The sequence below is a fragment of the Amyelois transitella genome, chromosome 6 (assembly GCF_032362555.1).
Source record: "Amyelois transitella isolate CPQ chromosome 6, ilAmyTran1.1, whole genome shotgun sequence".
NCBI lineage: Eukaryota > Metazoa > Arthropoda > Insecta > Lepidoptera > Pyralidae > Amyelois > Amyelois transitella.
This window is the reverse complement of record NC_083509.1, coordinates 6,463,423-6,489,456: the sequence shown is the minus strand read 5'-3', so window position 1 is coordinate 6,489,456 and position 26,034 is coordinate 6,463,423. Positions and strand designations below refer to the sequence as shown.

Below are 26,034 nucleotides of genomic sequence, written 5' to 3'. Positions count from 1 at the left end.
CGGCCATCGCCTAAAAAAGATAGTCTGGAAAATTATCCTGAAAAGGCGACAGGCTAGCAACCTGCTAGCCTGTCGCTTACACTAAATGAGACATTAGAATTTTAATTCTATCATTAAGCCAAGCAGCTCAACGTGGCCTATTAGTATTTTTAAGACTGTCGGCTCTGACTACCCGCAAGGGATATAGGACGTGATTATATGTATGTATGTCATTTAGTGTTGTATTATTATGTTGCCCATGCGATTTCTTACGAGAATCGATTTAACATCCTAAGAACATTTTACATACATACATAATACATGAATCATGCCTCTTACCCGGAGGTAGGCCACATCTTTCCACTTACCACGATCACACTTCTTTCGCTTCATCCACATTCGAGACGACGAGCTTGCATGAAGAGAGTTATCTCGTCGGGTTCGGATACTCTTGACCAGACCTTTTACTAGAACGTCTCCGATTTGATCAAGGTACGTTCGTCTAGGCCTTCCCACTCCCACAACAATCCCATTCACACTTCCTTTGTAAATTTGCTTAGTCAACCTGTTTTCATTCATCTTTGGTCATGTCAAAACATGACCAAACTATCTAAGCATTCCGTTTTCTATTCCTGTCACTATATCTTCTTTCACATTACAACATTCCCTTATCACGCTGTTTCCCTCTCATTTCCACCGCGTTTATTCTACTTTCGTGCTTTTTATGCCACTTTCACTCCCATACATTAGTGTTGGAACCAACACGCCCCTATGCACCGCCAAGCGAGCCTTTTTGGATAACTTCTGACCGCTCATAAAGGCATACTCCATTCACCATGTTCCCTACATTCACTTCACTCTTCTTTAAATTTCACTATTACACTTTCCATTTACTTATTTAAGAACATTTTATCGATTTGAAAAATTATAAACTTTTTGTCAAATTTAGTATTTATATCATTTACGGTTAATTCCAAATACAATACGAATTTTAGCATCAATGTTAGTCACATAAGTAGATGATATAGACATATAAATCATTACATTTTACATTGAGTTTTTAAACGATTAAAATCGATTCGATAATGACAATACTAACGTGGTGATAGGATTTGTCAAACACTAGAAAGAAGTTGCGTTTAGTTCTACGTAACCAATCACAAATTATTCTAAATTTGAGACAGTTAAAGGCATCTGATATGTTACAATGTTTGTAGATGAGTGTGATAACGTAATCTGAATATTTTAACGACTTATTTAAAAGTTGATTTTCTTGAAACGTTAAAATTTATGTTAAACGCGTAGAACGTGGATGTATTTATTGTTCACTCATGTTTGCGATTTGTTAGAATTAATACTACTTAACTACTATAATCAAAGAATATTGTGGTAGAAACTTTGTACCAATGTTCCTATACCTTTTTTTTCGATAAACTAATTATTAAAATATAGAATAACCAGAAAAAGATGAAGTAACCCCAAAAAGGTTTTCTGGGTCCACTTTCCGACAATTCTCTTTTTTTTATTTTGTCTGTTCTTCAGTTTTAAAATTAATATAGGTACACCTCGTATCCTACGACTTCATAACAGGTCCCTTTTTGCCCGTGTTTTGATGTCCTTCTACCTGGACAGACATTTGTAAGGAAAAATAAGAAGAGGAATACAAAACAAGCAGCAGATTCTGGGGGTAGATTGACCGTAATAAAAATATATTTATTCATCTATATAGTGAGAACGAAGCGGCTAAACCAGGAGGCAGCAAATATATAATCAAATTTACAGTAAAATTGGAAGCAAAAATGCAAGAAGTGTGGCGGCGGCGTGGTAGTGAAATGGCAGCAACTCATACTCCACCTTCTGCTAAATCGGTTAATCAGGTCCGTTCAGTTCAGTGTTGTTTGATGCGTGGCGACAGCGGCGGCGGCACGACCTCGTTTCTCTGTGTTTACGGTGCGAGGTGTAGAATATATTTTTGTGATACAAAGTGGACTTAAAACAGTGATATTATTATCTACATACTTATAACCTAACTTGTAAGTATTCTTACAGGGATATTTAGTGCATTGTAATATTTTTTTGTCGTGTTGTCGATTTTTTTTTCGCCATTGGAAAGGTTTATATATGAAATAATGACTTCTAGGTACTAACTCGTATGTTACTTACAGAAGTATATATTTCTGGCACTTATAGTAAAGTTAAACCATATTGTTTTTGTTAACGCGGTATTTATTATATTAGAATATTTTTTTTTTGAACCTTAAAAAATTTCTAAGACATTATTCTAGTAAGTAAGCTATTCTTTCAATGAAAATAATTGGAGAAGAGATGACGATGGGGTTTAAATGAAACTAATTAATTTACGGTAGTAGTCTGATGCCCTAATTGATAGGAGTTCCCCAAGGAAGTATGATTGGCCCTATGTTTTTAAGAACTGTTAAAGCTATACACGGTGAAAAACAGATTTTGGAAATTATTTGAAATATACTTAATTTCTAAATCTACATTTTATTGTAGCAAAAAAGATTTTTGTTTACCTACCCAATACAACGCAGGTTGACTAACAAATTGACTAAAAAAGGCCTAGACGAACGTACCTTGATCAAATTGGAGACATTGATTATTATATATGCACTAAGTTTTTGTCTTAAGTATAATCTGAGTCATAGCCTATATTTTGTGAAGAATCTTATAGGAATAGTTTTGGTTCGGGTGTGTTGAATAGGTAAAATTACCTTGATGTCAACCAATGTTGTGAAACCAAAAAAAAATCACGATTACTAAGTGATGTTTGAAATGTCCAATAATAATGAATAAAATTTTTGAATTTGAAAAGAAACGTGGGTTGTCAAATCGGTAAGGGCCCGGTTAAAATGCGTGATGCATTTAAAGGCACAGGTTTAAATTTCGGCCATGTACCAATGACTATTTTCGAAGTTATGTGCATTAGTTGAATACTAACCGATGGTCTTACGGTGAGGGAAAACATCGTGAGCAACCTGCAAATTCTGACAACCGGATGTGTAACCACGTTCGATCCAATACGGGTTAGATTTCCCTGCAAATGTTGCGGAGGTCAGATGGGAGTCGCTTCGTGTAAAAATTTGTACTTATCCAAACCAGGATCCATGATCATACCCTGGTCTCAGAGAGGTAAGGATGCAACCGGGACTAAAGCCAGGAGGAGAACTTAACTTAATGTAAAAATATAGATCAAATCAACCTGACAGTGTAAACTTGACCACGCTTTCATATTACAGTAGATTTACTTTGGTGATTGTATCGCAATATTATGTTGACATAGTGTTCACAGACTGTTCACACAATCATGTCAAAGGGGCGGAAAGTGGCAGAGGCGCGCCGACCGAAATATTGGACTGGGTGCGGCGGCGAGTAGCCGACCTAATACCAAAATTTTGAGGACGCCTTAATTAAAATGAATGGATTCACACACCCATACATAGAAGTATTTTCTAATCCTGAGTTCGGGTTAAACCGTTACCTCAAATTTCTTTCAAACACCCATTCAAAAATAGTCTCTAATAAAATTATTGTGAAATACCTAAGAAAAACCCTTGTGTAGACTAGACAAAAATTTATTTGATAATAATAATAAAATCTTTATTTGCCAATAGAACATAGTATCTATATAATTTATAAACAATCTACATATCCGATAGTTCCAATTAAGGTTTTTTTACGCATTTTAGATTACTTCATTTTATTTATTTAATTTTTTAAAATCAAGGGAAAAATACAACTGGAACTTACGACTAAGGAGAAACTTTGTTACATGGGCACTACTTATTTCTAAAGAAATTACTTCCAGTAGGCCCACGACAGGAAAATGTAAAGAATGATCTTTAAAAATCCAATAATAATGTTTACAATCTTTGTTGATGATGTCATCAGTGACGTCATATTCGGACCATGAGGCGCTGAGCCGGTTCCACAAGCGCTTCCACCGACCTCCAATTATGTAAATGTGGTTCCACTCCTACACCCGTAAAAATGTTATTGTGTGTTATGCTGTTTGGTCTGCTATGTTGGATATAATGATCAGAGTTTTTTCTAGTAAAATTGTTATAGGCCCAACCGACTTTCACACCAATCTGATAGACCAGAAACTATTATTTTATTTAAGTACCTAATTACCTAAGATTTATAAAACGTTTTAAGTGAAGCGTTTTATGTGGTTGTGTCTTCGGAATAAAAAAATCCTAATGGCACAACTAGTTGTGCATATCAGTTGGTCCACAAGGAAAACGTTGTCTTCAAATTTCATCCCCTGATAATTCAATTAATGGTAGTTAAGAATAAGAATTGTCTCGCCTATAACTATCAAATACTTTTGACTTGATCAAAGCTCGCCAAACAAGTTATTCGATAAAAAACTATTTGTTTGAGTGCTTGGATGCAATAGATAGATATGCAGTGTGTGTTACGTGTAGGTTTACAAAGTCAGTGATTTTAAGAATATAAAGTAAAGTAGGTACTTTACTTCTTATGATCTAAAAATGTATCTGCTGATTGCTAAAATTAAATAAGTAATCTAGTAAACTACTTGCCTGAACTAGCGAATTAACAACAGAGTACGGAAATCTATGTAGAGTAATACCTATTATATCTACGTGATTGGCGTTACTTAATGTTATTTCTCTTTTATTTCTCACTCTTAAGAAAAAAAAGAACAAAATAATAAAATAGCATAATACCTAACCAAAACTCGCGGTTATATTGTAATAGCCTCTACTTCCGTTATACACAGTATCTCCCTATAAAACTGTTAAGTCGATGAATAAGTATTTTCAGAGCTTTCCAGAAACAAATCCTACTTTTACTTACTGTGTAAGTATAAAAGGGATGGGTTTTGCCAAATTATTTTTGTCACATAAAATGCAGTCTTAAACAAAAACAAAACATGGGCATTTTAATTAGTGCCGTATATATTTATTTAACTTACTTTGAGACAATATTAGAGTGTTAACTTAGATCATCTAAGGAGTGTTAGTACTTACGACCAAATTTGAAAGTGAACTATTTTGATTATGTAGGCAAAGATATAATGTTCTGCGGTGTAGAGGAACAAAACAAATGGCCCAATTGCTCAAGGCGTGACGGAGGCGGCACCTCATATCGCCAAGAAAGACTGACCCGTCTCCGCTCTACCTCGCTAGGTAGATATCGTGACTTCTTGGCCCTGTTCAGACATTATGTAGTTCGTTGATCTTTTTGATTTGACTAATTTAAAGGAACTTCATTTGATCATAAATTAAAAAGGTCTTTATAACTATTCTTGTCTTACTTAAATGTCTATTGTCATTTTTTAAAGTACCTATTCGTATATTAAACTGTCACGTTAGGATAAAATACAAGTACCTATAGCTTCTATCTGCAGCAAAATTCTTATCATTCCGTCAGTGATCTTTTCGATTTTTATTAGTTGAGGCTACATCAATAGAAACTCTTTATGTATAGGTAGGTATGTACTTACTTACCATTAGCTGATATACATATAATATTTGCACCTGCCTTTTTAAGGAAAACCGATGCCTTAATTTTGCCTAACTAGAAAATAACGAATATCTAACTATGAAGTAGATATGTGACTTGAAATTCATCATTTCGTTCATTCATTGATAAAGACAAAGTCGTTGTATCATTGATGCCCAATATGGTATAACATCGTGACGAGAATACCTACTTAGGTAGAGTACCTACACTTAACTAAACAGTAGGTAAGCAAAGTTTTGGGCGCTCAATTATGGACCTTACAATACGGCAGTTTTAAGTGTACCTGTGTTGATTTTTGGAATGATTTTCGGTAGACAAAAGTTTATGAAGTTAGGATATGAAGGTACTTAAGTGATTTATTGTAGAAAAACATGTTCATAAGTCACACATAGGATCATTATAGTGAAACAACGTTTCAAAAAGCAACTTTATAAAAAAAGGATCGTCAGCTGGAAGAAATTCCAGTCTAGCTGAATATAAATTTTCCTATGTATCTGAAATCTAGGTACGTGGAGCCACCACACTGGCCACTGACACGCACAAACTATAATAGTACAATATAACCAACTCGTATTCATTATGTATTCTCAACATTTCACGATTGTACGGTACCAGGCTGCCATAGCAGTTGTTTGAATTAAAACAAAACCAATATAAATGCGTTTGTGAACATCTTTGAGGTCGGGACGAGTTCACTGATTCTATAAATGGAACTTTACATCATCTTAATTTTGTTATTTATTATCTGCAACTGTTGAACGCGGCGTCTCACACAAATCGACGACGGTGACCTATGCGACAGGCCTTCGCCGTTTATAGCGGTGACGCCATCAATCCCGCTCTATTTTTTATCGACCAGCACACTGCTATAGTAGTGCTATATCATTGTCTTCAGTAAAGTATCTAAATTGACAGATAAAATAATACTTTTCTCTGTAATAAGTTGGATACAATTTTTTTGATGAACTGAGTTAACTTTTTATTTCGTTCTTTATTATTCATTTTGCTGTTTCTAAACCCTCTGTTTCATCTTTGTTTAAGAACTCTAGATACAATAACGTTATTCTTCATTTTTCGCTAAGACCTATCGACAATGTTCTTGTTCTACATCCGTCAGGGGTGTGCCTATAATTATACTTTATTGATTCCGTAAACGATAGAACAAGGATTATACCCACCCCTTGTAAAGTACGATTTGGCGACATGGAAAGAGCCTGTGGTAGGAGCTTATGTACTTTCTCTCAAATTGAACACATAAATTATGTAACTTATGAATTTTTTACCACAAAAAATACACCAGAAGAAAAGATTATAGATATCATCATAGCCATACCATATGTTGCCATAGGTACTTATAAAGCAGCAAGCATCAGGCATGTACAAATGTGGATACTATATCTATAAAAGGTTATGTACATAGATATAGGTACTATCATTCTCCTCTCTCAATTCTATCATTAAGCCAAATAGCTCAATTTGGCCTATCAGTCTTTACTGTCGGCTCTGTCTACCCTCAAGGGATATAGACGTGATTATATGTATGTATGTATATAGGTACTAAGTTACATCACACCTGTTTGCCAAAGGATAAAGCGGAGCACCTGGATCACCACTCCATTGAATTCCATTCATTCCCATTCCCTGCATTTTTTTTCGTTTCTCTACATTAATTACTCTCATTAATGAATACCTACCCTCTTTGATTCGGATCGGGAGCTCCTCCAGTCGTGAGCATGACACATATACTAAACATCAATCCATCTAAGTCTTTAATAGGTCATGAAATAAGGCTATCAGCATTTAACCTATCAAGTTTCACAAGCCAACTACAGAAACACATTTTTGTTAAGTTTAAAAGATTTTATTACAGAATTGCTACCGGGTTATTGGTTCACAGTCAATTTGTAATTAACAAACTAATAAAAAAGTATGTACCTACAAGTTAGCGGCATTATCATACTTTTATACAATATGTTTATTGTAACTTTATCTTTTTAATTATTCATCCATTTATTACTTTGCCGCAATGATTCACATGAAAAATAATGTTACATACATACTTACCTACATATAATCAAGTCTTTATCCCTTGCGAGGTAGACAGAGCCAACAGTCTTGAAAGGACTGAAAGAGGCCACGTTCAGCAGCATGGCGTGATGGAATTGAAATTCAAATAGTGACAAGATGCTGGCCCATCGGCTTACAAGAATCCCAAGTTTATTAGCCACTCATTCCCATAGTCGCCTTTTACGACATCAAGGAGTAAGATAGAGTGGTCCTATTCTATTAAAGAACCGGGAACCACACGGCACGAGGAAACACAATGTCCTTTTGTTTTTACAAAAGAGAAGAACCTATCTACCAAAAGCAAAGTACCTACCTACATACCTATATACTTAAAGAAATGGTCATAAAAGAGATTTTGAAAACAGCACGACGATTAGGTAGACAATCAAGTTAAAAATCTGGTGAAAATTGAACTGCTGTGATTAAATGAAAATAAATTCGGATTGGCGGTTTGCCACATAGGTAACAGTCAGTTGTGTGAAAGTTGGGTCGTCATGTTTATGTTTACACAAATCATAACCCAGATACAGTGTACTACATTAACGCACTGAACTGAAAAATCCTGTGTCGTAATCATTAAATCTTTTATTACGTAATAACCATAATATTGTAATCATGACGATAATTTTCTCGTCATCTTACTTTGAAATAAGTAATCAAATCTATAGTTGGTAGCGACAGCGCCCTATATTTTCCGCCCTGGAAAGATTACGTCATTATACAGTGGAATTGGTTTTACGGTGCTTCGAAGGAAAAAAAATGGGGAACTAAACGGATTATTAAAATTCGATTCTGGTTATGGTGCTAGACTATACTCAGTAAAAAGACAAAGGAATTATAAAACAGTAGTAGCAAGTCGAACAATCGGTTATAGTCAATTACCTCCGATTAAAATTATAACAAAATTAAATTTATAAACAAAACAATTGAAATCTGAGTAAAAAGCGTGGGGTGCCTGATGTAGTAAATATTAAAATCATTCTATCAGCATATATTTATGACAAGAGAGTTATGAAAATGAAGTAAAATGCACCCCACGCTTTTTACTCTGATTTAAATTGTTTTGTTTATAAATTTAATTTTGTTATAATTTTAATCGGAGGTAATTGACTATAACCGATTGTTCGACTTGCTACTACTGTTTTATAATTCCTTTGTCTTTAAATTTTATTTTCTATTTTTTAGTTTGATTAGCAATAAAGCGTAGTTTTTTAGTTTTTTTTAAACTATTATTTATTTTCTATTTTTTAGTTTGATTAGCAATAAAACGCCTAGTTTTTTAGTTTTTTTATACAATTATTTTTTGGTAGAAGTGTTAACTTCCTACTACTTCTACTACGCTGTATAACTATCTTACTAGAAATGACTTTCGCAACCATGCGCCCATCGCCGGAGGTTTTCACAACTAACTTTCTTAAAGTTATATGTGGCCTGATTGGATTAAATCTCATAATATTCTCATCATCATGATTCTTTTTTAGGCGATGGGCTAGCAACCTGTCACTATTTGAATCTCAATTCTATCTTAAAGCCCAATAGCTGAAGGTGGCCTATCAGTCTTTACAAGACTGTTGGCTCTGTCTACCCCGCAAGGGATATAGACGTGATTATATGTATGCATGTATGTATGATGATTGTTAAACCCAGTTGAAAAGAATTTTATAGTGATAAATCACTGTTAATAATATTTTTGACTATCCAGCAAACATAACAATTTTCGATTGTGGCCTTGCCAGGAATCAAACCACAAGATTAAGAGGCAGATTGATACAGGAACAAAAATATTTCAAACATACCTCCACTGCCTTTACAACCAGGAACGCAACAATGTTTATCTGAAGACATCGTGGCACTTTTGTAGTAAAATCTGTCTTTCACAAAAACAAACACAAACTTGGGACTCCTATCTCAAATAATCAGGTACTTTTTACAGGAGTCCTATCTCAAAATATCTGCACAACACAGTGAACACAGTCAGAGTCCAATCTCAGATGATAAAATCACACGAATATCCGGAAGAACAAAGCTAGACTCAACGGAAGATACCAAACTCCAAATAACGACAAGTTATCAGCACAAAACAAAGTGCAAATAGGTAAATACACAGGCACCGGTAAAAAAACAGAAAGAAAGTTTACAGGTGTTAGAATCGAATTCAAAACTTACTGCAAAACTTATTTTACATAAATAAACAAACTGTCACTCATTTTCCAAGCGAGTATTACAGTGTTGCTATTATAAATATGCAAAAGTTACATAATGTTAATTCAAGAATCGCATTAATATGTTAAATACGTATTAAATATCGCAAAGTTCTGTAGGTAGTAACTTTATTCTTGTATTGTTGTAAATTTAGTTGTTCAATTTTCATTTATTACTTTTGTTTTATTACTTATATATTTTTTATTGTTTTAAAATATTCTACTAATTCTACTATTGTTTCTAATGGTAATTCTAAATGGAGCGATGCGATGAAATAAAAAAGCCTCAGGTTAATAGTAACATTATATGGAAATATATTACATCTCTTTTTGGACTCCTTATACGTCAGAACTTCTTGGTTTCTTGTATGGAGATTACTGGCACTGGTGCTATCTCTGTCTCTCTTACTCTCATACGAAGGATCTAAAAATGAATTTATTAATCCTGGCAGTTTTAATAAGGATAATGAGAAACTCTTATCAAAATATTGCATTGTCATCGGTCCTTGATACGTGTGCAAAGTTTCAAGTTGATCAGACGTTTAGAAATCAGTGAAAATTAAGCTCAAAGATTCCGTTACATACATACATACATACAACCCAAGCTAATAAAAGCGTAGTAAAAATTGGAAATGAACTTGAGACTTTTACTGATCTACCTGAGTTTTAAGATACCTATAGCTATAGTATCTACCTGTTATATTATAAAACTTAATATTGTTGAGAGTGTGATTATCGTATCTCATGATACTTACAAGGAAACTTTTATTTGAAGGCAGGTCACATAATTGTGTATAGCCATTCAGATTACTGTGTAAGTATCTAAGCTTAGTAACATTTCATAAAATATAAATATATGTACTTATAATACTTCATAATGCACCTAGTGGCGAGGATGACGAAGACGAAGAATTCAACCGTTAAGTTCAAAGGCGTGTTCTCTGTCCTCACCAACCAACCTACTTATTTCTTTTTTAAGTTGCGTGACTACGTAGTAATCATGCAATGAGTATTCTGCAGACACTCGAAGCGTTTCATCTCATTTATGTTGTTTAATGATAAATTCATCAGCTCTGTTTTATAGCCAAGCCAATATAATTTTTTATAAAAGACTAAGGTAAAATGTTGTATGCTTTTTGGGCCATCATACTTGTAGCTACCATTACAGAATGGTGGATAACTTTCAAAGCATTTTTGTTATTCAAATTCTGATTTAATGATTACACTGGTCAACACGATTCTGGTTTCCTTCATTTTTTTCTCTCTTATTGGTTATTTCTATGGTCCTGACTATGAAAAAAATACTGTGAGATTGCCAACAGCTTTACTTTTTGAAATATACAGTTTCATAATTTCGACCAAATAAAGACAAAAAACTAATACATATTTCAACAAAATATCTATTAAACACTATCAAATGATCTTTTATATGATTTTCTTGCATGAACGACGTTAGGTAGATCTCGTTTCAAACTCCAGCAGTAGTCCGCCATCATATGTGAGTCCCATCTTCCCTGATATCGCCCTTCCATTGTCCGAAGATCTTGGTGAAATCTTTCACCCTGCTCCTCACTAAAATCACCCAAATTTTCAGGAAATTGGTCTAAATGCGAGTGCAGGTAGTGGATTTTTATGCTCATGTTGCACCCTAGCTCTTGCAAGTTTGATAGCATGCTCTCAACAAGCTTAACATGGTCGTCAGATTTCTTGTTGCCTAGGAAATTACTCATAACCAAAACAAATGAATTCCAAGCTTTGGATTCCACTTCAGTCATTGATTCGACAAAATTGGGGTCTTTTACGACTTGCCTAATGTGTGGCCCATCAAAAATACCTGCTTTCAATTTTTCTTTGCTTAATCCTGGAAACTTGCGAAAAAGAAAATATTTGGATCATCAGAAGATTTAGATGTGCTGGGTTGTACCTCTCGTGATCTTAATTGAGGTCGTTGAGCAGAAGCTAAGTTGGGATAAGACCACTTACTTCGATTTCCAGGATTGATTCCGTTTATTTTCACAACGCAAAAGTAGCAGTCGTTATGATGGTTTTGAGGTTCTCGCCAAATCATTGGTGTTTCGAACATTGTTCCATCTCTTTTTCCACTGGACCACAACCGTAGACATACTACACACTTCTGGCAAACAATATGAGTCACAAAATCCGATATAGGTTTTCGATATTTTTTAAATACATATTCACCACAAATATAGCAAAAACAATCTGGCTTAAGCAGACAACATCTTCTTGAGGAAGCCATATCGAAACCGACAACAAAATGTGTTCTAGTACCCGAAAAAAAACGAAAATCTAAATAAAAATATCAAGTGAGGGTAGTTAGCTATAACTCAAAAACAAAAGCTGTTAGAGAAAATGGCTGCCGTATTTGATAAATACGCGTCAATTTAAAACAGAAACAAAAAAAATCTCATAGGAAACAACCAACTTTATTCTTTTTGGTGACCAGTGTTATTAAACAAACCGGTTGTAGGTTTTTACATACCTATGTAATTTGTTGATCTTTTATCAGAAATTAAAATGCTGATAAAATATTGGGTAGTTAAATGTAAATATAAATACTTACTTAATGTTTTCAAAAAATGCGTGTGCGTAAGTAGATAGTTTAAGTTTTCTTTTTCTTGCACTTGCTGGCATAAAACCTACCTATAAACTACAGATATTAACAGAAATAAAATTGAAAGGGGCCTTATCACACTGCAATTTCTTCTAGGCAACCAATCGTATGGTACGGTACATATTACATGAGATCACACCACAACAATAGATGTACAAATTATCCAATGCTCGTACAGAGGGACGGTCGCATGTGGGCGCGTAAATAAATGGCCCTGGCCCCAATTCGCCCCCAAATTCTAACATTAGCTATTACCTTTGAAAACGTATTGTTTATATACACGTCAACTACTTAATATAAAATCCTATAAAATTAAGTACTTATTGAAAGATTTCTATATTCTATCTAGTGCTTAAAGTTTACATGTTGCTAAGTACTCATCTGGTTGTTTCAGAAAAATATGGTTTGAAGTTCGGAAACTCGTGCGACCAATCTGTCTAGAGAGATCAACTAAAATGAAGCAGTGCGTGAACAAGAACCTCGTCACGCTAAAATGCGTGCTATTTTGTTTTCTCTCAGGTAAGTGTGGAAGTGATAATTATATCTGATTCCTTATCCACTAGAAAAACCGTCATCCTATACGTACCTATACGAGTAGGTAGTATTACTTCAGTGGTCTTGGAAAAATTATTAAAAATTACGTTTTAATTTAGGTTTCAACGGTTTTTAAATTAAGTTTGCAAAATTTTGTACGAACGATCTAACTCATATTAAGAATATATTTTCTGTTCGGTTTGCTGTTTCTTTGATTGCCTTAACAAGTGTAGCTGGTTTTGTCGACTGTCCCCCTTGACGGGCGACAAAAAGTTGTTTTATGGTCGTAACGTGTTCGCCAGAATCATCTCAGCGAGCTATGAGCCGTGTCGCAAGTTTCCTTCTAAGGAGCGGCTCTGCACTGCCGAATGATTTAGGGACCATTCACCTCGGTCTTGCCACTGCAATGCACCCAATGTAACATTTGACCTCTATATCCTTTCATTTCATATTTACTATTGCGATGCATGCATTCACCTAAATTTTCCTGTAAAATTATTCTAATAAGTATTCAAGTAAAATTTATAGCGACTGCGACATATCTGTAGACACCATGCCTTGTCATTAACACACTTCTTTGTAGTCAAAGACGAAATAGATAGGTAATTTCTAAAAATACTTTATCATGATGAACTCATGACTCGTTTTATAGTTTAATTTTACGACACGACAGATGTTTTCGTTAATAAAATGTTTCATGTCCTGCGTACAAAGCATGTCATTGTATATTTTAGGGGTGGGATGCATTTTCCCATTTCTACCACTGCACATGCTGTCTCTGGGTCTGGACAGAGGAGAAGCCAGACTAATATCAGCAGTCGCGCCGTGCATCGCCCTTCTGGGTCCAGCCTTGTTGGGACCTTTCATTGATAAGTAAGTAATAATCGTAAATAATACCGATAACATACCTACTTGAACGTAAGTACATACATCTTAGTTATTCTGATGAAAGCTTCGGTACTTGCAAAAAAGAAACAGTGTTTAAAAAAAAAGACGGAAATGCCATAAGTCGCGATGTAACGGATTGCTGTAGGTAATGACTCATCAGAACATCCGTCTGTAGACATACGGGGAGCTTCAGTGAATTACTGCAATTAGGTACTTACGAGCTTAAAGATTTTTAAATGAATGACTCCTTATTTACATTTGATTGACTCTCTTGACTGTATTAGTTAAAATTTTATAAATCCAGCGATTGGAGGAGAGCGAGGAAATTATTGGGTGGAGCATGTACTTTAGGGCTATTGGTTCTTGAATTTATATCATAATGTAAATTTATTTTCGTAATTTTTGGGTTGCAGGTTATCAGTGGGGCGAGGGTCGACAGGTGGCGCGCCGGCCCCGAGCGGTTCCGGACGCCTGCTCAGGATAACCACCGCTGTGTGCCTTATACTTAGTGCTCTCTTTTATACCTTACTACTAACCATACCGGCCGCTGAGCGCCATGAGGTATAAAAGTCATACTGATTTCTGACTTGGTAACTTTTAAAAGTTGGAGGTTTGCATGGAGACATTATTTAAAAAAAAAATTAAAACTTGTAGAAATAACTAATATCATTATCCACCTGGCAACAGTCTGGGTTGCATCCTCAGTATCCTCACAACTTTTGAGAGGAGCCCGGATAATTAATATTAAATAAAATATCAAATCTTAATTTTTATTATTTTTTCCAGGCGCGGCGACCAAATGTTTTATTCATGTGTGATGAGAATAGCGCTTATGTCATGCAAGAGGTGTGCAAGGAGGACATGCGATGCAACCGGTGGTCGGGAGAGAAGGCAAGTTAGCTTTGCCATAATACTTGGATTCGGGGTCAGGCGACGCGATTGTTTATTTGCTCGCTTCGGTCTAAACCAGTTCCCAACATGGCACTTGCCAGGGCCATGGTTCTTGCATTTCAAACCTGCAAACAAAATCTTCTGAATAAGTTATCTTAAAGGTATAATTTGCTAATTTCTCTTAAAATTAAATAAAAGTAAAGCTGAATCTACTTACTAAATGAGCTCTAGAAGATCCGCTAAGGAGAATTTAGGGAAAATTACAATGGGAAACATTGTACTTAGTCCACCTGTTGTTCATGTTATGTGCTCAAATAAATACATTTTTTAAATAACAATATTTTTTTCATATGGCTCAACGTGGTCTTTCAGTCTTTTCGAGACTGTTGGCCTTGTATATATCTTGTAGGAGATAAGATATATGTATGTTAATGTATATATTACGTATTCATAATAATGAAACTAAAATTATATAATTTTGATTATTCACTGCAGTGTCAGTCGCCACAAATCCAAAAAATCTTACTTAATAATGATAACTCTCTATTTCAATGTGGCATACACCTCTTCGTACCATTTTATTGATCAATCAGCTAACTTCCTATTTTGTCTGTAACTTTATTGATCTTTGTTGTTATTAACTTTGACGTTCTGTCATTAATCGCTGTTTATCTTACAATTGAATATGTTCTTGTTGTAAGCTAATCAAACTTTACCATAATTAAGCCACCTAATAAGACCACACGAGTGGAGATCCTTTATTATATTCTGTCACAGAATTAATTTGTTTCAGAGTGGTGTGATCGCATTGACTTCTTGTGAATATGGATGCGCAGATGACAACATGACATGGGTTAAACAACCATTTGCTATTTCGGAGATGTCCGACGATACGACAGCCGGACCTTTGTTTTCATTAACAAATATGACGGTACGAAAAACTAACTTTTCCTTCACATTTTCTAATAAAATCATAAAAAAAAATTATGCTAAATTTTATCTTTTATATTTACAGTAACAAGACTTATAAAAAAATTAAATTTTTATGTAAAGGTCCCAAATAGAAACCATGTGGTGAACAGATTGATTCAAACAAGTCGTGTGCTAATTTATGCTTTAAAAGCATACAAGGATTATTTACCTACTCTTACAAATAAACATTTGAATTTATTTATTTGCCAAAAGCCAACCTTGTGCTGATCCAATTGAGTCAAAAAATGGCTTTAGGTACTAATGATTTTTGAGTGGAGGTACACATATGTACGTGTACATTTCGTTCATTTGTAATTAATCTTCTATATATAATGTTATATATTGGGATAATTATAAACAACTAAATTATTTGATAATTCTTACCGATAGTGGCAAGAAGCTGTCTTCTTCGACGACGACAACAATAGTTACGAAGAGTTCCCGCCGCACCTTTGTTATAATGGTCTGTGCACAGTGTATATGCAACATGAAGCACGACTGCGACTGCCATTATCTCTCCTGGCCCCAGGCCCACCCGAAGACAATACCACCTCAGATGCGGGTTGGTGCACATATAGGACAAGTAAGTATTTGGATTTCAATGAAAATTTCCAATAAAAAATGCCGATGTAAGATACGACGACGGCACTTAGACCGGTCTTTCATCATTCATAAAATGAAGAAAACTGTTTGATTTAGTTTTTTTAGTTACACATAATTATTAAATTTAAATTTGTTACATTGATGTCTCCCGGGTATACAATTTAATTATATTTTATGCAGGCACTAATGATCTCTTTTTCGATGCCAGATAAGTGATAAGTAGTATCTATCACTATATAAAATCACGCCTTTATCCCGGAGGGATAGGCAGACACTACACCTTTCCACTTGTCACGATGTCTGCATACTTCTTTCGCTTTATCCACATTTATAACTCTCTTCATGCAAGCTCGGCGGTTTCGGTTACTCTTGACCTGTCCATTTGCCAGGACCTCCTTAATTTGATCAAGATACGTTCGTCTCGGCCTTTCTACTCCGACCTTTCCCTCCATACTCATTACTTTCATTCATCCTCTCCACATGACCAAACCATCTTAACATACCTATTTTTTCTATTCCTGTAACTACATCTTCTTTCACAGCACAACATTCCCATAACACGCTGTTTCTTATCCAGTCACTCAATTCCTATCAATAATGATAGACCCATTTTGTCTTTAACAGGCGGGGCTTCGAAGTGCGTGGTGCCTCCACAGCGGCTTCGAGACTTGAACTTCGAGAGTTCGGGACCGTGCCGCCCGGCCGTGCGCTGCCTTGTTCTGGACCCTTACGACGAGCCGGACGGCGTGCTGGCAGACGCCGAGTGCCGCCGTGTAGTCGGTGATCCGGCGTTTACATTCACTACCTATTTCATTTTACGGTAAGTTTTATATGCTATATATATATATACCCTCACTATCAGATTTACTAGCTTCTGCTCGGTTTCGCTACTATGGAATTTTCATCAATACTTTTAAGTAAGAAGTTTAAAATGTGGCCGGCTTTGTTCCTTTCTGTGAGTGAAAAAATTATAACTTAACACAGATTAACTTAGTCTGTATTCGCGTTTTACTTGTATATTAACGTATACTACAATCACAAAATTATAACAATAAAAACCTAAAACATAATAACAAAATACAACTTTTACAAATCGTCGCGGTAGTGCGCGGGAGGTCTCCTCTTTCTGGCGGTGGCATGATCCGCCCGACTAGTCACCGTACCTACTTGTCACAGTGTTGCCTGTTATAGTAGCCTATATTGACCCTGAAGGTACTCAAAATAAAAAAAATAAACACGGTGCACAGATAAAGATAGGTAGTGGACCCCGGGCTCTGAAGTATCTATTGAAGCTAATGATGCAACCGAGAACACACTATGATGATAATGATAAAATTGTAACAAAAGATTTTCTTTTTTTTAGAGTTTTAGCAGACATCTGGCCTATCGCTGCACTGGCATTGCTGGGTGCCGCCTGCGTCATCGCCACTCGGGAAACCTCCCTGGGACGTGGAGACGTGGGCAGACAGCTCGCTTTCGGTACCCTCGGACTCGCTATATTCCCGCCCCTTGCCGGACTTGCCGCTGACTCTATGCCTGATAATCCTTTCCTGGTGCCGTTCATTATGCACGCAGTCTTCATGCTCATCGGGGCTCTCATACTGTTGATTGATAAGTAAGTTTCGTTTCTCACCTATAACTGCAATGAAACAGTTATAGGCTGATTTACACGCGGAATTATTTGTAACCAACAAACAAACTGCAATTAGTTTAATGTGATCTTACTACAGCAGCGGCTATAGAAGTCTACCTAAAGTAATTTTGAATTTATATCTTTTTCACATTTGGGTATCGTAACATAAACTTGTTTGTATACACTTGCAAAAGACGTAATAATATTGAAATTAATGCACCCTTGTTTTCGTTTACGAGAAACTACTCGCCTTATTACTTTTTCGGGAGAATCATTAGGGTGTTTGCATCGCGTGCAAACATTTATAAAAGTAGATCACGCAATAGTACAATATCATATTGCCTACTAAGTACAGTGGACCACAAAGTATACGACTACAAGAATACGTAAACTACATTACAAACCTTGTACACTTTTTATGTGACCTATTTTCCGTACATAGATATAAGACATTTGTTGTATGCCTGATATATTCACCCTTTGAAAAGTTTATTATGATGGCGACGTGTATACTTACTACTTATATAGATAGACTATCTGTTAAATCTTCACGACGCGACGGCTTACTTTGTGACAAGATTTTTCACCTCAACTGTATGAAAACTAAGCGTGGCAATGTCAAGTTTTGCTTGCCGTGAAATCAAAGCAGAGCGTCCCGCCACTCTTGTTTAGCTTAAAAATATTTCAAAGATCAAATTTAGATAGGTACTATTGAGAGGTAAAATACATATGTGAGTTAGTTAAGAGTATTTACTTATCTCGTAGGCAGAGTGTGACTTATCTGAAGTAAGAATAATGCACAAACCTCATAAGTTACATGTGTATTTCCCAGACACATGCCGCTATCGACACCGGAGTGGTGGTGGCACACGGCGACGGGCGCGCTGGCGTTGCCGTTCAGTGCCGTGCGGCGGTACGGCGCCGAAACCGCGGCCGTGTTCGCTGTCGTGACATTACTCGGCGTACTGTGGAGCGGAATCGACTCCTACTTACCTTGGTAATATTGGTTTATAAGTACGACTAGGTTTTCTGAAAAAAATAGTCAAGTCGTTCCATTGTTTTTGTGTCATATGATCACAAAATTTTGCACTTGTTTATTTAATTTAAAACTACTTAATATATTAAAATTTGTGTAGGGTTCTAAACCTTACCTGGAAAAGACGGACAATTTCCCAAAATAATCTATTCAGTTCGGAGGAACCACATTCTTGCCTCGTAATGTTTCCTCACTGATTTCTGATCTACACAGTTGGCAATGCTACGTTTGTATAGGATCATTAAAGATCTCTATTCCACAGCCTTCTTTGTCCTCCTATGACCACGATCCAAAAGTAGAGTATATTCTTCAGAAATCCTGTTAGATTTCATTAGTTTCCAAAATTTAGGTGCAGGTAAATCCAAATAACATTTTTGAATTACGAGTAATCTGCACAAATTACTTCTTCACAGAAATGGTTATCTTTTTCCGACAGGACAATCAAAGATATCTACGAAACGGCAACAGAATTAAACGAAACGGTAGCATTTGAAGACACGGCAACCAAAGTGGGTCTGACGCTGACTGTGGGCGCGCTGCCGGCCGTGCCCGCGCTGCTGTGGGCGGAGGCGCTGGTGGACTACATCGGACATTCCAACGTCTTTATCACTGCTTTTATCTTCTACTGTCTGCGGTACACTGGTAAGAAAAACATAAACCTACGTACTATTATACATTTGCGATCAAGATAATCAATGAAATTTACGAATCTGTAGGTAACTCTCCCCTGTTTACTCCATGAGGAATATATGTAGTTTATTTCTTATACTTACACTAATATCTTTTAGGTATGCTGCCCACCCAGTTCCATGTTTTTACCTACCACTGCCTAATGGTAGACTGAAAAAGATTGCTTAGCGATAAGTCCGCCTTTCCTCAAGATGTTCATGTTTTTCTACTACATAATATGTATGTAGGTATTATTTTTTTGGGCAATAAAGATAATTTGTATTGTATTGATAAAGCCCCAGCCTAGTTTACCTACCTAGCAGCATACGGCCCGCATGAATTTTAACAGTTACCATTATCATTTTTGGTCGCGTTTGCGTGGTTACTGGTAGAATGTGGTAGAATAAGACCACATCAATCTCTTCCTAAGGTGGAAGTCGAACAAAATGGCGAAAAAAAAATTCTTAAAGGTTGATTGGACATCACCCTTCGAGAATTTTTTTCCAGCCGACCGTAATCTACATATTTTTAGGATTAAATAAAGTGTGTGTCTTACGTGGTGTACCTTCAGTGATTCCCGCGCTTTGAAAATACTTTTGATGATACGCGATTGATAAAGATATTATCACAGAATTATGAAACGCCCCTATACTTGTACCTTGTGCCTAACCCGTTATCATAAATATTTATGAAAAGATCATACAAACATATAACAACGCCTTCATCTCTCTCAGAGTAGACAGACAAAACCAAAAGTCCCGAAAAGTCTGATAGACCACGTCTAGCTTTATAGTCATTTCATCCAAACATTAACGGTTATTAACGGTCGCATGGTTTTCAACATCAAACGATACTATTTCGTCTCGGTGGTGATGAAGACATATTTCATCACTTTCAGGTCTCGCCTACGGCACTGACTACAACTGGATAGTTGTATGTGAAATCCTCGAGATATTCACGCTGAGTTTGGTCTGGGTGACCGCCATGCTATACTTCAGGCATCTCGTCCCACGCAAGTACACTGCTACTGGACAAGCGCTACCTGTCATCGCACACTTCTGCATTGGTAACTGTTTGGATTTCATAATTTGTTTACTTTATTGCAATGTATTTACTCGGATTGATTTGCACAGATATCTATCAGTACTTATAGCTACGTTAGCACAAAGGTGCAATGAGAACGGGCAGAGGCGAAGTATACCTTAGTACCTTCTCAGTGATTTACACTTATTACATTTTTTATCAGGACGATGTATCGGCGCGATCATAGGCGGCATGGTCCGCGCCGAGCCCACGTCGCTGGATTCACAACGTGGCATCTACCGCGCCTTGGGAGTGGTCTCTCTCTTGGCGGCCGCTATCTACCTCGCTCTCTACCACTTGTTGCTGGCGCCACGGTGCGCGGCTCAGCCAGTAGCTCCACCCCAACATCTTCTACAAGGTACTACGACGACTATCTTATATCTATCCTACTAATATAATAATTCCGAAAATTTCTAACGATGTATAGATATGTAAGTTTGTTACTCTTTTCTTTTACATTGGACGGATTGTGATGAAATTAAGTGCACGGGTACATTATAACCTGGAATATCACATAGGGTACCTACTTAATTTTTATCCCGAAACTCCCATAAAGGAGAGAACGTCCGGGGTAGAGCAAGTCCAACCAAAATTATAAAATGCGAAAGTGTTACACCTCTTCACGGGTAGGTAATTTGGCATTGAGCGGGCGTAATAAGGTCTTATTACGCCCGCTCAATGCTCCAGAGATAAAACCGCTTCTCTATGGCATATCTTGTGTGTATGTGCTGGTGTTATTTTTTATAATTTTTTTTGACACTCGCTATTGCCCTCGACTTGTAAACTACATAAAACATTATTGAAAGATTTTGTGCTTGCATTAATTTTGCATAAATTATTAATTTTAAAGCTTGCACTGTGGATGGCCAGCTAAATGCTAAAGGTATGAAAAGACATCCATATAAACAAATATATTTCCTCATCTATATATATAAAACTCTTCCGTTACTGAGTGACTGACTGACAGACAACGCACAGGCGAAACTACTGGTCGTAGACAGCTGAAATTTGGAATGTAGGTTCCTTGGGATATGTAGGGGAGCACTAAGAAAGGATTTTTGGAAATTCAACCCCCAAGGGGGGGAAAAGGGGTAAAAACGTTTCTATGAAAAATCTTATTCCTTGGGTTTATAAACTTGAAACTTGGCATGAACACGTACATAGGCAAGTAAATATGTTTGACATTATAAGTTTTTTCAAACTACCCTCCAAACGTAATTTAGGGGGTGCGATTGGGTGACTGATTTATTAACGCACAGCCGAAACCGCTCGGTATAGGAGTCTGAGATTTTGAACAGAGGTTCCTTTAGTAACATAAGTGAGCACTAAGAAGGGATTTTTGAAATGTCAACCCCCAAGGGGGGGAAACGGGATAAACTGAGCCGGGGCTGCGGGAAAGTTCTAACGAGATACCGTGGCCCCGGAACGCAAAGGGCAACTGAAGGAACGAGGTGGGTTTTAGTCAGTAAAAGTCTGACACTCCCTTCCGTTCCACCCAGAGCGGGAGAGGTCATTTGATGATTTCCCATCCTTAAAAAAAAAGACTTTGTATGACAACTTTCAGTCGTCTCTTTAACATACATAATTATGTACATACATGCATAACATTAATAACATCACGCCTTTAAATCCCTATTTTGTGTTAACACTACCCATACAAACAGCTAAAAGGAAACAAGTGAAGAGACGAAATTTGTCCGCATCCATTTTCACCTAAATTCTTAACGTTAATGAGATTTACTTTTTATTATCAGGTCAACCTAATAGCCTCACATGTACGTATAACTTCGTAAGAATTTTCTTTCAACTCCTAACCGTTGAGGAGTTGTACCTTCCATCATCAGCTCATTCACATGGGATGATGACTATCAGACGCAAATACTTAAACAGAAGGAAATCCTGTAAGGCCTCTTCGTCCTATAAATCCTGTTTTTTTTTTCTTTTGAGACGATGATTTTGTCTTGCTTTACTTTTTCTATATAGATTTGTATGTATACCTACTAATATTATAAAGAGGAACAATCTATTTTTACTACGCTTTTATTAGCTTGGGTTGTATGTATGTATGTATGTATGTATGTATGTAACGGAATCTTTGAGCTTAATTTTCACTGATTTCTAAACGTCTGATCAACTTGAAACTTTGCACACGTATCAAGGACCGATGACAATGCAATATTTTGATAAGAGTTTCTCATTATCCTTATTAAAACTGCCAGGATTAATAAATTCATTTTTAGATCCTTCGTATGAGAGTAAGAGAGACAGAGATAGCACCAGTGCCAGTAATCTCCATACAAGAAACCAAGAAGTTCTGACGTATAAGGAGTCCAAAAAGAGATGTAATATATTTCCATATAATGTTACTATTAACCTGAGGCTTTTTTATTTCATCGCATCGCTCCATTTAGAATTACCATTAGAAACAATAGTAGAATTAGTAGAATATTTTAAAACAATAAAAAATATATAAGTAATAAAACAAAAGTAATAAATGAAAATTGAACAACTAAATTTACAACAATACAAGAATAAAGTTACTACCTACAGAACTTTGCGATATTTAATACGTATTTAACATATTAATGCGATTCTTGAATTAACATTATGTAACTTTTGCATATTTATAATAGCAACACTGTAATACTCGCTTGGAAAATGAGTGACAGTTTGTTTATTTATGTAAAATAAGTTTTGCAGTAAGTTTTGAATTCGATTCTAACACCTGTAAACTTTCTTTCTGTTTTTTTACCGGTGCCTGTGTATTTACCTATTTGCACTTTGTTTTGTGCTGATAACTTGTCGTTATTTGGAGTTTGGTATCTTCCGTTGAGTCTAGCTTTGTTCTTCCGGATATTCGTGTGATTTTATCATCTGAGATTGGACTCTGACTGTGTTCACTGTGTTGTGCAGATATTTTGAGATAGGACTCCTGTAAAAAGTACCTGATTATTTGAGATAGGAGTCCCAAGTTTGTGTTTGTTTTTGTGAAAGACAGATTTTACTACAAAAGTGCCACGATGTCTTCAGATAAACATTGTTGCGTTCCTGGTTGTAAAGGCAGTGGAGGTATGTTTGAAATATTTTTGTTCCTGTATCAATCTGCCTCTTAATCTTGTGGTTTGATTCCTGGCAAGGCCACAATCGAAAATTGTTATGTTTGCTGGATAGTCAAAAATATTATTAACAGTGATTTATCACTATAAAATTCTTTTCAACTGGGTTTAACAATCATCATACATACATGCATACATATAATCACGTCTATATCCCTTGCGGGGTAGACAGAGCCAACAGTCTTGTAAAGACTGATAGGCCACCTTCAGCTATTGGGCTTTAAGATAGAATTGAGATTCAAATAGTGACAGGTTGCTAGCCCATCGCCTAAAAAAGAATCATGATGATAAGAATATTATGAGATTTAATCCAATCAGGCCACATATAACTTTAAGAAAGTTAGTTGTGAAAACCTCCGGCGATGGGCGCATGGTTGCGAAAGTCATTTCTAGTAAGATAGTTATACAGCGTAGTAGAAGTAGTAGGAAGTTAACACTTCTACCAAAAAATAATTGTATAAAAAAACTAAAAAACTAGGCGTTTTATTGCTAATCAAACTAAAAAATAGAAAATAAATAATAGTTTAAAAAAAACTAAAAAACTACGCTTTATTGCTAATCAAACTAAAAAATAGAAAATAAAATTTAAAGACAAAGGAATTATAAAACAGTAGTAGCAAGTCGAACAATCGGTTATAGTCAATTACCTCCGATTAAAATTATAACAAAATTAAATTTATAAACAAAACAATTTAAATCAGAGTAAAAAGCGTGGGGTGCATTTTACTTCATTTTCATAACTCTCTTGTCATAAATATATGCTAATAGAATGATTTTAATATTTACTACATCAGGCACCCCACGCTTTTTACTCAGATTTCAATTGTTTTGTTTATAAATTTAATTTTGTTATAATTTTAATCGGAGGTAATTGACTATAACCGATTGTTCGACTTGCTACTACTGTTTTATAATTCCTTTGTCTTTAAATTTTATTTTCTATTTTTTAGTTTTTTTATATGTTTGTTTGTTTACACATGTAATCGATAAACTCCGAAACTACTGAATCGATTTCAAACATTCACCATTAGAAAGCTACATCATCCCTGAGTAACACAGGCTATATTTAATTCCAGTTGTAACAAGATTTCAGCCTGTGGAAGAAAAAGCCCTGTCGAGATCATTAAAAAACGCTATATATAACCGAATTACACGTGGGCGAAGCCGCGGGCGGAAAGCTAGTATAAATATAATATACCTAGACACTAGTCGTATACTTGTTAATGTTAAACTTCACAGGCTTGAACGCGAACGGTGGCTCCAATGGCACGTACTCTCCAATGAGGGTTTATCACGAAGAACGATCAAGAAAAGGACATTTCCGTTATTAATTTCGATTTTTGAATTTATTGTTATTAATTGTTACTCATAAGTGTAAGTCACGCTAAACATAGGTTTGCATCTAGCATATATTCTGTAATCATAAATGTTTTAGTATAATAAGTCAAGAATTGTGATATAATTTGTGCTTTTTAACTTTTTGTCTTTTGAATAAATTAATATTTATTTAAAATTTTACTTCTCATTATATGACGATCGATTGCAATTTTTAATAAACTAAGCAACCCTTTCTCCTCCTTCATCGTAGTTTGTTTTCAACTGATTCTTCAGCTTCTTGACAACAAAGGCACGTTCAGACACCTAACCATGAGGACATATATTAGTTATTTCAGCAGTGAAATTTGACTTTCCACAATAGGAGCAGAACTGTAAACATGAACTATTTACTATTATTGTCTAAGACAAAAATGACGAATTTATGGCGGCGTAAGCACCTCTAACTAAAATGACAAGCCTAACGTCTGCCTTTTCCTTGTTTTTCACATTTTGTGTCACGTCTTATTAAGAAGGATAGGACTATGAAATAGGAATTGAAATATAAGATAATTCCAAATAACCTAGTAAGTAAAAACTAAATTTTGCCATTCGATGTCTTGACACGGTATGTTTAGTGTTATGTGCGTTAACCGCAATACAGAACCTTAAGGAAAATAAGAACCATGTGAGAAAAAATACCACGTGATTTGTATTATTTTATAGAAACTCCCTTTATTTTCAATATAGGTTTTTATGGTCAATAATAACAAATGATATAAAGCAAATTTGCTATTTACATAAACATAAGTTGCATCTATTACAATTTGGTTGAAAAGTAACTAATAGGATACTTTACATTTCCAAAAAAAATTTTGATACTTACTGCCATTAGGCAACAAAAA

General features: G+C 35.6%; 2 protein-coding genes across 2 annotated transcripts in view; one reads left to right on the top strand and one right to left on the bottom strand.

Moving 5' to 3' along the window:
- LOC106131142 (large ribosomal subunit protein eL39) overlaps positions 1–26,034 on the bottom strand; it is a 71,839-nt gene that overhangs the window by 7,096 nt on the left and 38,709 nt on the right. The gene's annotated exons all lie outside the window — the stretch shown is intronic.
- Positions 1,854–25,830, top strand: LOC106131367 (uncharacterized). Its single transcript, XM_013330461.2, has 14 exons — positions 1,854–2,012; positions 12,785–12,909; positions 13,659–13,797; positions 14,226–14,373; positions 14,599–14,703; positions 15,497–15,634; positions 16,066–16,258; positions 16,903–17,098; positions 17,642–17,893; positions 18,744–18,908; positions 19,384–19,589; positions 20,515–20,682; positions 20,863–21,057; positions 25,055–25,830. The coding sequence occupies exons 2-14, from the start codon at positions 12,846–12,848 to the stop codon at positions 25,144–25,146; spliced, it is 2,061 nt and encodes a 686-aa protein (XP_013185915.2). The 5' UTR covers positions 1,854–2,012; positions 12,785–12,845; the 3' UTR covers positions 25,147–25,830.